This window comes from Channa argus, chromosome 4, assembly GCF_033026475.1.
Source record: "Channa argus isolate prfri chromosome 4, Channa argus male v1.0, whole genome shotgun sequence".
In the NCBI taxonomy this organism is placed as follows: domain Eukaryota; kingdom Metazoa; phylum Chordata; class Actinopteri; order Anabantiformes; family Channidae; genus Channa; species Channa argus.
The window spans coordinates 15,087,501-15,103,565 of record NC_090200.1 but is presented as its reverse complement, the minus strand read 5'-3'; the positions used below and the strand labels follow the sequence as shown (position 1 = coordinate 15,103,565).

Here is a 16,065-nt window from a genome sequence, read left to right as displayed (position 1 = left end):
GCAACCGCAAGGGGACACAAGCCAGTGTCTTCTTGGGCCAGTCTCAAGACTGGATAAATGCAGAGGGTTCTGACAGGAAGGGCATCTGACGTAAAACACTTGCCAAATTAAAAATACGAATCATGACTTTCACACCGAAAATGACTTCCATACCTTATCGGTTGGGGCCCGGGTTAACAACGACCGCCACCGGTACTTTTGACCTACAGGGTGCCGGTGGAAATTGGACTACTGTTGTTCAAAGAAGGAGAGTAGGAAGGTGTGTTTGTAGCCAGAGAGAGAAAAGGAAAGCTAAGAATGTAGGACTGACAGTAGGGACTTCGAATGTTGGGACTATGACAGGGAAGGCTAGAGAGTTGGTTGACATGATGCACAGAAGGAAGGCAGATATACTGTGTGTCCAGGAGACCAGGTGGAAAGGTAGCAAGGCTAGAAGCTTAGGAGCAGGGTTCAAGATGTTTGTGATTATGCCCCACAAGGAGGATCTGATTTAGAAAATAAGGAGAAATTCTGGAGGAAGCTAGGCTAAGGGCAGAGGTGAGCATTTGTGAGCAGTAATATGGATTCATACCTAGAAAGGGTCCAACAGATGCAGTATTTGCTTTGAGGATGCTGATGGAGAAGTACAGAGAAGGTCATAGAGAGTTGCATTGTGTCTTTGTAGATTTAGAGATAGCGTATGACAGGGTGCCCAGAGAGGAGCTGTGGTATTGTATGAGGAAGTCTGGAGTGGCAGAGAAGTATGTTAGAGTGGTGCAGGACATGTATAAGAGCTGTAAGACCATGGTCAGGTGTGCTGTAGGTGTGACAGAGGAGTTCAAGGTGGAGGTGGGTCTGCATCAAGGATCGGCTCTGAGCCCCTGCTTGTTTGCTCTGGTGATGGACATGCTGACAGATGAGGTTAGACAGGAATCTCCATGGACTATGATGTTTGCATATGTCATTGTGATTTTTAGGGAGAGCAGGGAGCAGGTGGAGGAAAATCTAGAGAGGTGGAGGTCTGCTCTGGAAAACAGAGGAATGAAGCTTAGCCACAGCAAGACAGAATACATCTGTGTCAATGAAAGGGACCCAGGTGGAACGGTGAGGTTACAGGGAGCAGAGGTGAAGATGATGCAGGACTTTAAGTACTTAGGGTCAACGGTTCAGAGGAACAGAGAGAGTATAAAAGAGGTGAAGAGACGTGTACAAGCAGGTTGGAATAGGTGGAGAAAAGTATCAGGTGTGTTGTGTGATAAAAGAGTATCAGCGAGAATGAAAGGAAGGGTGTTCAAGACGGTGGTGAGACCATGGATGTTGTTCGGCTTGGAGACAGTGGCACTGAAGAAAAGACAGGAGACAGAGCTGGAGGTAGCAGAGCTTAAGATTTGAGGTTCTCTTTGGGAGTGATGAGGATGGACAGGATCAGGAATTAATACATCAGAGGTACAGCTCATGTTAGAGATAAAGTCAGAGAGGCCAGATTGAGGTGGTTTGGACATGTTCAGAGGAGAAACTGAAATCAGCAGAAGGATGCTGAAGTTGGAGCTCCCAGGTAGGAGGTCTAGAAGAAGACCAAAGAGGAGATTTATGGATGTAGTGAGAGAGGACATAAAGTTAGTTGGTGTGAGAGAAGAGGATGCAGAGGACAGGGTTAGATGGAGACACATGATTCGCTGTAGCGACCCCTTGAAAGGGAACAGCCCAAAGGAAAAGAAGACGATTTTTAAAGCTTTATTGGCCTCATGAGACTCTTGGTGCCAGGTGTCCCATTCCCTGGCCAGTGGCACTTCTCTGCCTGCTTGGATTTTGGACTTGGGTCACTTGTTCTTTGCCTGGTGTTTAAAATACAAATTGTAGCCATACAGGCATATCAACACTTGTTGTGAGCCAAAGGTCACACTAAAACCCACTCCCCAGGAGTGGTGCACTGAAAAAGATAACACCAAGAGCAAGCGACAGTCCAGGAGGTCCCAAGAAACACCAGCATAACGTCAAGGAAACAAAATGCCTCTCTTCTGTCTCAAACATATATTTGAGGACTGTGTGGATGACGGTGGACCTGGGTTAACTGTGCTTGTATACCAGCAACAACTTTAAGCAAAGTGACTGACGTGACTTATTTAGTCGCTGCATGAGCCTGGATCAAGGCACAAGTGCCCTGAAGCAAAATGCCAAGCATGTAGGTTCAGGGTTGAAATAGAGCTGGTAACGTATGCGAGATGCCCTGTGGGTAAGATTGGTTGCCTGGCTTTCCACACTAATTTGTAAGAGTAAGAAGTGGCTTATTGAGACTGAAAAAATGGAAAATGCATGAAATCCTCATCTCTCTGTGTGAATGCAAAAGGCTAGCCAAGATAAACAGACACAAATTCTAGTAAATCCAGGGTAACAATTGCATCATTTTGGCTGCTTTAGTGTTCCAAACAATTATTACCTGCAGCAGCACTGGCAGCGAAGCGGACACTGACATCTTCTACTGTAGAAGAATAATCCTGTGAAATACAGTCACCAAGGATGACTTGACATTCTTGGACTACGACTTGCTGCTGTGAAATCAATAAAACTAATTTTACACCATTGAGTTAGTCTGTTTCTACAGCCACCTTCCGCATCTGACAACCCTGAGATGTAAAAGAAGATAAAAAGAATTTCACTAGCATGTACTAGGTATGATACTCTTTAAAATGTTTCAGTGTTTTTGCTCTCTCTTTTTACCCCATGTTATAATCTTTGGCAATCTTCATTTGAGGACCATGGTGCCTCTGGTATTTTGTGATGCATTATCTAATACTTTACAGGATAAACAGACTTTGACCTTTAGATTTTTCCATTTGTGAGACAATGTGAACATAGTTTAGTGCTGTTAAAAGAGATGTGTGCACCATAAGACAAACGGTGGGTGGTGCATTTACACTACAAGGTTACCTGTTACAAGACTTTACCTGTATGATCCTACGTCCAACAAGTCAAATATATGCAGAAGAATGTTGAGATATGATGATATGAAGCTAATGTCTAACACTCCTTTTATTTATCTTTCTAAGACATTTGTGCCTTTATCTAACACTAAATTTCCAATCTCTAATATTCATACAGGCCACATATGAACAGCAGGCTTAACAAATTTTAAATTTCTCAACATTGCAACCAATCTGACTTTATCTCCAACACATCTAACATGAGCTGTCCCTCTGACGTACTCACTCCTAATCCTGTCCATCCTCGTCACTCTCAAAGAGACACTCAACATCTTGAGCTCTGCTACCTCAAGCTCTGCCTCCTGTCTTTTCTTCATTGTCACTGCCACTAAGCCCTACAGCATCGCTAGGCTCAACATCATGAGTGTCCTCCACAAATAACTTGTGGAAATTGTACAGTATCACCCCCATATGGAAAAGGATTACCTTGCTCCTCTCTATGATTGCCAGCTTTTCACCCCTGTTTTGAGCAACTATAAGCACTTCTGATGTGGCCATCATACAGGTATCTTCTTTTCATCTGTAACTGCTTTAAACAAACAGGATGTTAAAACTTAGTGAGGGACCCGAAGGATTTCCGACACATTTATTCATTCAAGGTGCCGACAGACAGATGGAGACCTGGAAAGAGGAGACACAGAGGGAGAACTCAGGTAAGCCATCCACTGTAATGATTAGTGTATATTAAGGGCCTAAATGAGGCACCTGCAAGAGGAGGGATAATAATGAAAAGGGTTTAACAAAAGGCAAACAAACAGAAACTCACTCCAAGGAGGACAAGAGAACAGTCACTAACAGAGGTAAGAATACTACAAGCAGTGTATCAGTATTAAATAGTGAAAACAAATAAAAACTAATAAATAATATTAAGCAATAATTAACCAAGAAGGGGTGTGCACACCCCTAAGGAAAAACAATGTCCAGGATCTTGAAATTCACACAGTAAGAGGAAGAAACAAGCATATCCTGTATTATATAATTTAGGAAGATACTAAACAAGAGAAACCAATCAGCTTTAAGACTTGTGCTACATTCACGTCCTGAAGACCCTGTTTAGACTTGCTTCCACCCTGAGCCAGCTGTGATGTGATGTTTGTCCCTGTGGGTGTTTGCTCTTGTATTTAATATAAAAACGAGTTGAATATCACTGTAAAGGCAGTGGTAATCCACAAATAAAGCAATAATCCCAGTGTTTTCTGGAATAAATTGCTGCAAATGATGATGAATGAATGAAAGAGATGTCAGACACTAAACAGTAAACTATACGCTATATCAAAAGTGGCTGTGCAATATGTGGGGCTTTTCCCAGCAAATAACACATATACATATATTCTATTAATGTTATGGGAAATGTCTTCATTGAGAGCAGAACAAATGAACGGGTTCCTGGTGTCCTCGCCGTAGCCCTGCCTCCCTCCGTTCACACACTTCCGAAAAAAAAACAAAAAAACACATCTGACTTTTAAGTGTTCTGAATCAGGTTTGCAACAGATACCTTTGCTGGTCTTTGGCTCCCCACCCCTCCATTTGGAGGTTTCTGGGGGTGATTCACCTGTGGGCTGACACTGTCCCGTGTCATTTTGCGCGTCACAGCGGAGGACTGAAGCGGACTGAATGAACAGCTGCAGTGTCTGCAGCAGAACAAGGCTCAGTGTCATCCCCACTAACGCGTTCTGGCACCACGGTTCCTAATTGCAGGTAAGCTGTTTTTGTCTGCCTTGGAAAATTGGTTTAATGATGTTTTTCCTCTTTTCTTTTTCCTTGGACACCAAGAAAGCAAGTTCCCTTCATTAGAGGAAGCAGTGACAACGGAGCCATGAGAGAATTAAAAGAGGAAAGACAGAAGTTCACCAATAACTGCACTTCACTGTAATATTACTGGCATTTTCCACCTCTGCTGTATAACATTGTAGTTTTCATTATTTTCTATTCAATTTAATAAGAAAATTTTACTGGCAATAATGCCAGTGTGACCACAATGCCATGTAATGTCAGATCTTATGGTGGTATTTAAACTGCATTTATCAGTAACATTACGGGTGTGTATGTTACAGCGCACATCACCTGCCCCCTGCACATAGACAATAATTCAGTCGAGGACAAGAAAATCAGACCTCATCAAGAAAATCATCAAGTGTTTTCTTTCTTTCTTTTCTCAGTGTTCACAGTTGCTGTTCCAGTTGGAGATGCAGATAGAGAAGACAGACACAGTGTAGGAGTAGCCCGGATAATTGCCTTGGTTGTAATTGCGCCCTGGAGATCATTATGTTCCATCAGCTGACGGATCACACATTGAATAGCAGCTGCCAGGGACCCACCCCAGTGTGCAATAAGAGCGCTGATGGAGACACGCTCCAGCTGCCCACTTTCTCCACCGCAGCCAAAGTCAGAGTCATTATCACCTTCGCCCTGTGCGTAGTTTCAGCTATTTGCAACTTGGTTGTGCTGTGGGCAGCCAGCAGCGGCGGCAAGCGCAAGTCTCACGTCAGGATCCTCATAATGAACCTGACTGTGGCGGACCTGCTGGTGACTTTCATCGTAATGCCCGTGGACGCAGTGTGGAACATCACTGTGCAGTGGCAGGCGGGAGACGTCGCCTGCAGACTGCTGATGTTCATGAAACTCGTGGCCATGTATTCCTGCGCTTTTGTAACTGTTGTCATTAGCTTGGATAGACAGTCTGCCATCCTCAATCCCCTGGGCATCAGTGAGGCAAAAAGAAAAAGTAAAATCATGTTGACTGTGGCCTGGACGATGAGTGTGATCCTCTCACTCCCACAGGTAAGAAAACCCATTTGGTACAGTATGTTCTGTTATTCTGAGAATTCACATCAAACATTTCTCTACACACAACTCTGCACTCACTTGAGGCTTCTTATTGCATGAATGTTGCTGTCTGTACACCTCTCACATTAAGGTTACTGGCAGTGCCCTTGCCTGCTTTATAAAGGTGATGCACACATGTTGTTGAGTTTTTCCTAAAACACACAAATTCAAAAATTAAGTCTGCAGGAGGAGTCACATTCAGATAATTAATGTTTAATTGTAATTGGCATATGGAAAACAGAGCTACAGAGTTGCACATTGGGTTTGTGTTCAAAATGTTGGGGTTAATTAAATGAACTGATGTTTAGTCATTCAAAGATTTGGTGACAAGGTTCTTATCTACGATATGTGGAACACATCAAAGTACAGGGATTAAATCACTGGTTGCTACACAAATTATAAGAAACTTGTAAATTTCCTGTGCTGAGCACAAATGAGGCAGCTGCTGACATTAATCAAATTAGATATCTGATGGCGCAGCATGATGTCCAGGGAACACTGACCCCACAGGCTTCCAGGAGGTTTGCAAATATCAGTAATGCTTATTAAGAACCTAATCAGGTGTAAAATCACCCTTTTAAGAAAGAGCCAGGTGAGATTTTCCCCGAGTGTTACCAGTCTTTATAATAAGCCAAGGTAACCTGATGAAACCTGTAAAATACAACCTGCAACCTTGTACCTGCAGGTAAAATCAACAAACAGTTACGTACTAGCCTACTATTCAGTGACGTGTAGCTGCCGCAGTAAATAATAGACACATCGCTTTTACACCAGAGGAGGTTGGATGTGTTAAACAGAGGACTGTAGTTGGAGTCCAGTGTGAAACTGCTGCTACTCTTGTAACTCCAACCAGTCATGATACATGTAGGTGCTATGTTTGAGTTTGGACAGAGCCAGGTTAGTTTTTCCCCGAGTGTTTCATGATACGAAAGCAGTGATTTTCAATGCAAACTGCAACTTTTTCCCTTAACCATCTTTATATAGTGCCTACACCTGCGCCTTGTATCTTTCTGTGTAACATCAAACAAACTGAGTTTGCACAGTTGTAATCCAGAGTTCTTGCCTGTTTATGGCAAAATCAGTTTTATACTAGTGGCCATTTTGGTACCATTGTAGGAAGAGAATAGAAACTTTATTGCCATCATGGAGCAGATACTGTACATGTTACAATGAAATTCATCCTCTGCATTAACCCATCCACCTGGGGGGACAGCAATGGACAGCCACAGGCAGCACCCAGCAAGCTAGTGCTGAGTGACACCCCTGGTGAGAACCGTGTGTGGGTTGGGCTTGATCCTAGACACTAATGCATCCCAGCCTCCTGCTGTATCCACTGCTCCACCAGGCCACTACAATATGCCATCTGCTATTTTTAATTTTTTTTGTCCTTTCCACTTATCCAACATAGGGGTAATCTTTCAACAAGCAGTCCTGTTGGTAGTGTGAGAGGGTAAACTACCTCTATGGGCTTTAAGGTATCGACAGATGTCGATCTTCTTATCTAACTCTCGGCAAGGAACTGGATAAGAATATTTTCAACAATATATATATGCCAAACCATATACAGCCACATTTGGTAGAACTGAGTAGTTAAATTAATATATTATAAAATGTCAAAAATTTGTTTTTTCCTTTCTGATGGATGTATTTTTAAAATGATGGCTGCAGAACATATGGAAACAATAAAAACATACAGCAGTGGCCCATTCTGGTATAACTTAAACAAATTAAATATGTATAATGGTATGGTGCATTACTGTGGTATAATGTGGGGATATCATAACAGATCATACCTGACATCATATCACTCAGAGCAAATCTCTCAGAGCATGTCTCATTTCTTCACTTAAAAGAAATGGAGTGAGGTGACTCACAAATTGCAGGCATGATAAGACAGACCTTAAGACATTCTACGAATTGTATTTATTTGATTGTACTGCTGTTTGTTTGTTATTCCTGTTTAGTGCATTTCTGTTTCCTTTTTGTGAAAGTGTCAGTCGTATTGAAGAGTCTGACTCCATTAGCATTTTGCTGAGTGTCCTCACATATCTCTGTTCCTTTGCAATAAGAAATCAAAACAGACACACTTCAATATTCATTTAAACTTTTCATCTTGAGTAACCAATATTTATACGTTTTTGCAGGCATCATCTTTTGTACTATTTTTACAGCTTTGCAACTATTGCAGCCAGTGAAATTAGAATTACGACCTCTGCCACTGTTTGCTGATTTACAGTGTTTGCTGTGCATCCTCATTATTTTCAGGGCCACTGTGTACAGTAACAAGTAATGCTGCACATGTCCTGACACTTCATCCATCCAACAAATGATGTGTCTTGAATGAGACTTTTTAAAAACTGCATCTAGCACCACCTGGACTTTGCTACTGAGAGTAAACCAAGTTGCCAGGAGGAGATGACAGGTTTGACAATGGCACAGATATTTGAAGGTTTCCCTTTTTATTTTAAAGAGTCATAGCAGAAAACACAGCCCAGTGTTAGTGGCTCCTGCTGCTGTGCATCTAAAGCCTTTTCTAAGTGGAAACAACATCAGCTTTTAGATAGTAACTGGATAAAGTGTGAAGATGTTGTAGTTGTAACCCATTTTTTTAAAATCAGTGATCAAAACTGGCTTTATTAACTGTAACCAGAAAACACTTTATTGATCTTTGTGAGGATGGACTTAGTAACAGAAATGAAAACAATACGCTTACATTGTAGAGTAATATAATAAAGAAAATCATTTAGACAATGAAGTGTGTGCTTTGCAAGAACTGTAGGGGTAGACACTGTTGGGAGAGGAGGATGATGACTAAAGTGCATGTGAGCTGTACCATTAAGTGAATCATCCTGAAGTTATCTGAGTAATTTGAGGCTGTTGGGAGCGGTGACAAAGGTTGTGGAGTCTGATGGCAGAACATACCTCACCCAGTGTTGGAAAGCAACTTGGTGCAAAGGTGCAGCTCAGAGAACTCAGTGTATCCTGCAGGGAAGGGGATGTGTTGCCCTTAATGGCTAAGAGTTTGGCCATATTCCCTCCACTGTATCTCCCACCTTCTCTAATGAGCCCAGAGTTTGTTTTAAATTGAGGGGAAGACACCTCTGAACGAAGTCCTAATGCACCATCCTCTGTTTTTTTGTCTGTTCTGGTGACAATGCACCCGACAGCAGCTGAGTTTCAAGAAACCTTCTCTAGATGGCAGTGTCCAGACTTATAGCTGAAATTTGATGTATAGACAGTGAACAGAAATGAAGCACAGTCTGTCCCCTGCTGAGCCCATTTGCTGCAGAGCACCCTGTCCCACACATGGTCCATATTATCACATACTTTGGCTGGTTAGTAATGTAATGAAATGAAATGATCCTCACAGTACTTCCTATTCTCCCAGTGTGTGTGAGTGATCTGTAGAAGTGATAGTTGATGACAGCATCACCCACCTTGATGATACTCCAGGTGTGAACCGAGGCTTGTCACATAAATTGAGTTGCAGTGTGTGAGGTTGTCTGCCTCTAGAGGGTTGTCAGAGTGTCTTCTGACTGTTTCCCATGGTCATGATCTGATCTATCAATGGGCGGACAGGGTGACGAGCAAAATGCATTTTTCACGTTAGCATGCATCATGTTCAGGCTTCTATTGTCTGGGCTGTTACATTTAACATGCTGACTGAGGGTTGGCAGGGTGGAAGGCAGAGATGCATGGGTAACGTCCCCAGAGATAAAGAGGAGACCTCTTTTATTATTGAAGACAGTGGGTCTTTCATATTGATGTGCCCTGATTTTCACCACCAATCATTCACAAACACTGCTAGTCCCTCTCCTTCTGCTCTTATTACATTCCCTTGCTTGACTTTCTATCCTCACAGCTGGAAATAATACTTTATCGAAAATTAACAACGAATCAAGAATGAGTGCATTCATTGATATTTCCACAAAGCACAACATGCTACACTCTGGGACTGACTCATTCATTTACTGGGAACAGACAACATAAACTGAAGAAATCTCTTTTTGTTTCTTAATCAGTTTGTGTATATTTATTGGAGATAATAATAGCTTAGTTAGACTGAACTATATCAATATACAAAATGTTTCATATTGTTGTATATAATTCTTTCACTTTATACCTTCACTTCACCTCCAATTTACTTTGTTCTGCCTAATATTTATCCTCCAATTTCCAAATAGTTAAAAATGTATCCAGGTCAATATGTGACGTTACAGAAGAGCATAAAGAACAATATATTCCTCTTATTTGCTTTGTGCTTTTCATATGTCCCTGCATTATGTGACTATGCACTGATAACTGGAGACCCTCCAGCCTCAAATGTTTCACCCAACAGATTCTTTCAAATAGAAACAGCAGAAAACATGCTTTCAGCTGTGTATTTGATAAATAAAGCCTTCACAAATTTTCTACTTGCTTTGTATAGCTTTAGTTTAGTGTGTAAATGTACAACAATGCTTTTAAATGTTCCTTTGTCTTCCCTATTTTAAAATATTTCTGTGCTTCTAGCTGAAAATCTCCTCCGGGTGATGTCATCTGGAGGAGTTTTTCAGCTAGAAGCAGAGAAATTGTTTTTCATCACTGGGAGTTCAGACGATGACACCTGGGGGATCGCTGGAAAAGGAAGTTGACCATGATTCCAAAGTCCACAATATAAGTAACAAGATAAGATAATCTGAACTAAAGGTTCCTTTCAATTGATGTCATCTGGAGGCATTTTTCAGCTAAACAGATATATTTTGATAGAGGGAAGGTTAATGGCATATGTACAACCCCAATTGCAAAATTGTTGGGAGGATGTGTAAACGTAAATAAAAAACGAATGCAATTATTTGCAAATCTCATCAAACCATATTTTATTCACAATAGAACATAAACAACATATCAGATGTTGAAACTGATAAATTTAACATTTCATGGAAAATATTAAGTAGTTCATTTTAAATTTGATGCAGCAACACATCTCAAAAAAGTTGGAACAGGGCAACAAAAGGTGGAAAAGTAATTTCCAAAAATCAAAAACAAATGGACAACAAATTGACAACTCAACTCAACATTTGACAACTAATTAGGTTAATTGGCAACAGGTCGGTAACATGACTGAGTATAAAAAGAGATTTCAGAGAGGCAGAAGGAATCTGTGTGCAAGGGACAAGGCCGAAGGTCAAAACTGGAAGCACTTGATCTTCGGGCCCTCTGGTGACACTGAGTTAAAAACAGACAGGATTCTCTACTGGACATCACTGCATGTGGTCAGGAACACTTCCAGAAATCACTGTTTGTGAACACAGTTCGCCATGCAAAGCACAAATGTTAGTTAAAGCTGCATCATTCAGAGAAGAGACAATATGTGGACACGATCTAAACCACATACTGCCTCCATCACAACAGCATGGCTTCACAAGAGAAGAGTCCCGGTGCTGGACTGGTCTGCCTGCAGTCCAGACTTTTCACCAATAGAAAATATTTGGCACCTCATAAAACCAAAATTCAAGCAACAAAGGCCCAGGACTGTTTAGTAGCTAGAATCCTGCTGAGTAAATCTAAAACTCTCTTAAAACTCCAGCAACTGGTCTCCTCATTTCCAAGAGGAGGTTATTAAAAAGAAGAGCGGGTGCTACACAATGGTAAGCTTTGACAATTACAATTTCTTAGTTTCAACACTTGATATGTTGTTTATGCTGTATTGCGAAAAAAAAATTACTAGATGAAATTTGCTAATCATTGCATTCTGTTTTTATTTACGTTCACACATCCTCCCAACTTTTTCGGAATTGGTGTTGTACATGTACTATAACTAGAACCAAAAGAAAGAAGTTCAAAATCAGTGAGGGCCTTCTCTAAGTCACTCTGAAGCCCACAGTGGAGAATTAAATCAGGTGAGTTCTGTTTCTCTTTACGCGTTAACATTAAATTGAATGTAAAACAAATTTCCTTGAACACTGACTGATTTAGAATTTCAATTTAATGGTGAATGAAAAGCTTTTTTTTTTTCCAGCGTCACAGTTACACCTCCTTGCGCTCTGCAACTCACAGTCTCACAGCTGCAGCCACTCACTAATTAGGCCAGGCCTCTTCCTCCCTCACACACCTGTTAAAGTTTTTGTTTAAGCTCCAGTGTATTTATACCCAGTAGCTAGTGCTCACTTTTGCTGGATTGTTGTGTTTCTGTCAGCATTGCAGGCAGTGAAACGGCACATTGCCAAAGGTGACTGCTCATAGCAGGAGACTATAAGGCATTTAAATAAAACATGAACCACTCAGAAAACCTCAAGAAATCTGTTAAAAAGGTTCGGGTAGTACCACACCCCCTTTAGTCTTCCATGTGGTCTTGCTGCCTTTGTCCTCCCTGCTTGCCACTATCTTCACTTTTCGAACATGCTTTATTCCTTCGTCGTGCACTGCACCGAGTGGGAAAGTGCCCGGACACTGAAAAAGTGGGGTGAAATCGCAGCGCAACAGAGCTGTTATTTCAGTACTACTTACTTAAATTGTGGTGTTTGCCACTGTTTAAAGACAAAAGAGAGACACTGATCTCCTGCTTCCATAAAATCCTGTTCGTGAAAGACAAAAGTCTCTTCTTACCTCAGTTCATGCTTTACCTGTTCTTGAAACAGCGGAGAGATTCTTCTCACCCGCTACCCCTTTAAAAGCTTTTATTGAAAACCCTGAACACCTGGATTTACAGTACTTACCTGCTTTTGAAGAGTCCTTTGTTGTTGCAAGTTCTGATGATTATAGAGATTTTGAACAGTTTAAATGGTTGTCTCTGTTCTACCTACCTCCACTACACAGTTTTGTTACTCTGGAAAGACAAATGCAAAAACAAGTGTTTTACAGCAGTACTTCTTGTTTTGGTCAAGGATTCACAACTTCTAAAAGCTGTCTTGCTGTTGCCCTTGGATCCAGCTTTGACATATAATCCGACAGGCTTCCCACAGAGTTCAAATTACTGCTTGTTAACTTAAGACATGATGGCAGTGACACCACACCTGCTTCTGTGTTTAGAGCGCAAGCTAGGTAACTAATTTTTTTCTCATCCCTTTTTATACGTCACGTTATAGAAAGTGATTAGAGCAATGTTTAAACCTTTAGAAGATGTGGTAATTTCATACTATGTACAGTATGCGTGTGTAAACCCTCTTCATGTTTACTGAGACGCAATGATACTGCAGTCAAAATGAGTTTGTTCACTTCAGGCTTCTCTATTGAGACCTCAAGTGGTTCCCTGTCAGTTGAGAGTCAATGTAAAAGTGTCTCTAATATCTGGAAGCAAGGCGTCAGCAGAATAGCCTTGAATTCTTATACGTGACGAGGTGAGGCCACTATGGGTCAGACTTTTTTTTTTTTGCAGCACATCTTGCATATGGTCGATCAAATTGAGATGTGGGTAATTTGGAGGGTGCGTAATGTAAAATAAAACATAACCAGGCCATCTTCTTCTATTTCTCATTGGTCTGCTTCTGCTGCTCACAGGAGCAGGAGTCAGCATAGGCGCTCTAATTGTTCTGCAGCTAAACGGTCCCATCCACAGCAAGCTGTGATGGACTGTGTTCTGACATCTGTCGATCAGAGGCAGCATTCAATTTTTGTTTCACTGTAGAAACTGTGGATCTGTGTGGAGTAGCTGCGGTGCAGAAAAGCACTGTTTCTCTCAGTTTGGAGTCAATACATTGATCCTGCTTCTTTTTCAAAACCATTTATGTTAACAAGATTCATAGCAGCTGATATTTGTTTGCTCATAGTAAAACAGTGTCTGAAAAATACTATGTTCAAGCCATAAGTGGGAGAGCTGGGAACGCTGTGATTGCGACCGGGTGCCAGGCACAGCTGCTGCACACAAGCAGCATGTTCTCCTGTGTACCCCAAAGGACACACAGACAGAGGGAAACCAAACTGCACTAAACATGAGCATAGCTTATTATCAATTACCAGTGGGCAAAAAGAACACAAAGAAGACATGCTGCATTAATATACAAAAAAACACATTTTAATTTCCCTCTTAGTCGAATGTTACGTTGTAAATCACATGCAGTGATGTTTTTTCTGCTTTGTGACTTTGGGTAAATGTATCAAGTTTTCATATCTGATTTATCAGACCCAGAAAGGTGCAGGACAACCGAAGGAGGTGGAAGGCAAGATGTATTCAATAAACTAAGTGTAGTGATTGGACAGGTAGACTGACAGGAGAGGTGTGCAGCAGAGGGGACCGGAGAGGCAAGTACTGGCTTGGAAGAGAGAGAGGGGAAATGCTGTGAGAGGACAGGGAAAAGATTACTAAGGTCGGCTGCAACTATCAGGGAAAAAGTAACAACTAAAATCCTAAGTAAACACCAAGATGGAAAGTAGCAAGTAAAAGTGTCCGAAGAGAACAGAGAGGAATACTTCAGTCTTGCGTAAAATCCACTTCTAATTAATAGTCGTGCAGGCAGGCAGAGCAAAAGACCTGAGGGGAGATTCAGGTCCAGTGGCTATGCGGGAAAACACAAACACTCAAAAGAAGCAGAGTAACTCTGAAGAAAAAAATCAGAGCTCACAGGAAAACCCAGGTAACTTGGATCATGAGGAACAGGATCTGGCAGAGAGGGGCAGGTAATCACGCAATATAAATGGGAGGAGACAAAAGTTGGCTGATTAGGCAGCAATGCGGGGAGGGAGAGGCAGAGGGAGATGGAGGTGATCACCAAGGCAACACGGGCCAGCGTCACAGTCGTGACAAAGTGATCATTTGTTTGCAAAAAATTAAATTCTCTTCATTCTGCTGAACGTAGCAATAGTTGATTTAGAACTGTAGATGGAACAAACATGATTGAAAGTTGTCAACCTACCTCTCTGCTGGAGAGGTACAGATCCTATGGAATTATTTGTCATAGTGGCTCAAAAATATAAGAGGAGCAAGAACAGAAATAAAGGATTTACATAAGGAGGATGTTTGCTCTTCATGATCTTGATGCAGTGGTCTGATCTTTGTTGTTCTGATCTGCCTGGTTTTATCATCTCTCTTTTTTCTCTTCCTGTTCTTTAAGCCTCTGGTTCCCCATCTTGTGTTTTTGTAGGAACATCAGAGAGCAGGTCCCAAAAAAGAAACACCACTGAAGGAGGCCAGTCACTTCACTGTGACCTGTAGCTTCTGTCTTTGTTGCAAGAGTCAAAGCAACAGTCTGTGGCTTTTGTCTGAGAGGAATATAGTGCATTATCCAGTTTTAAACCTTGCACATTTGAGTACTTATGTCACTGTCAAAATGTATTTATTTTTCTTCCAAAAATTAAAATTCAGCACCTTTTTTCTTACTCATACTTAAGAGCTGCACTTACTTTTCACGAGACACAAAAAGCCTTTGGCTGTGTCTAAAAAAACCTATTTATTTTAACAACCCACCTCTCTGTTGGTTGTGTGAACCTGTCCTCCCCCGTTAAAGTATTTGCAATGCTTGCACTGTAATTAATTTCATGCCCAATTGTTGTTTTTAATTAACAACAGAAACACAATGTTTGGTTAACTATTGTACAGCTTCCTCCATTGCATGTGGTTCATACATAATTGGCAAAATGAACAAAGACTGAGACATTACAAATATAAATCTAAATAAACATGCAATATGTGCCCCAACTTGCATTGTTATACAATAATTTCTGATGGATATGGCAGTGTCTAAACATATAATTGGTTTTTATGATTTTTTTTTTTTTCATGAAGTGCCATACCGTCCTAAGAAAATGAAATTCCACTGTTTGCGGTTTCATGGCTTTCTGCATAAACTGGTCATGTGATGATGTGTGATGTTCTCAAAAGTCACAAATACCAACAAATATGTTTCTAAGCTGGTAAAATGCACCTAATCTTTTATGTCTTAATTGAACAAAACAATCCAAATACAACCACCTTTAGCAATAAACCTCAAGCCAGCGTGTCCTGTAGCAATGGATTAGACCTGCACAATATTCAGGAGAATTATAAACCATTCTTCATTAGAGAACTGCTTCAGTGCAGCTATATTATTAGGACATTGGGGGGGAATGGCTTTCTCAAGATCATTCCACAGCATCTGTATTAGGTTGGGGTCTGGGTTTCAACAGGTAGATTTTCTGTCACTGTTCAGTAGTAGATTTACTTCAATATTTAGGGTAATTGTCCTGCTGCATCATCCAGCTTCTGAGCTTCAGCTTGTCATCCAGACATTTCCCTGTATTATACCTTGATCTTCTTCTTTTCCTTTTGGCTCTTCACTCTCAGGGGTCGCCACAGTGAATCATGTGCCTCCATCTAACTCTGTCC

General features: G+C 41.2%; 1 protein-coding gene across 1 annotated transcript in view; it reads left to right on the top strand.

Moving 5' to 3' along the window:
• Positions 1–4,374: 4,374 nt before the first annotated feature.
• The window catches only part of gnrhr4 (gonadotropin releasing hormone receptor 4), a 17,277-nt gene continuing 5,586 nt past the window's right edge, over positions 4,375–16,065 (top strand). Inside the window, exons 1-2 of the mRNA XM_067502930.1 lie at positions 4,375–4,658; positions 5,120–5,741. Coding sequence (XP_067359031.1) covers positions 5,226–5,741 — 516 coding nt within the window. The 5' untranslated portion in view covers positions 4,375–4,658; positions 5,120–5,225. The remainder of the gene's footprint in view (positions 4,659–5,119; positions 5,742–16,065) is intronic.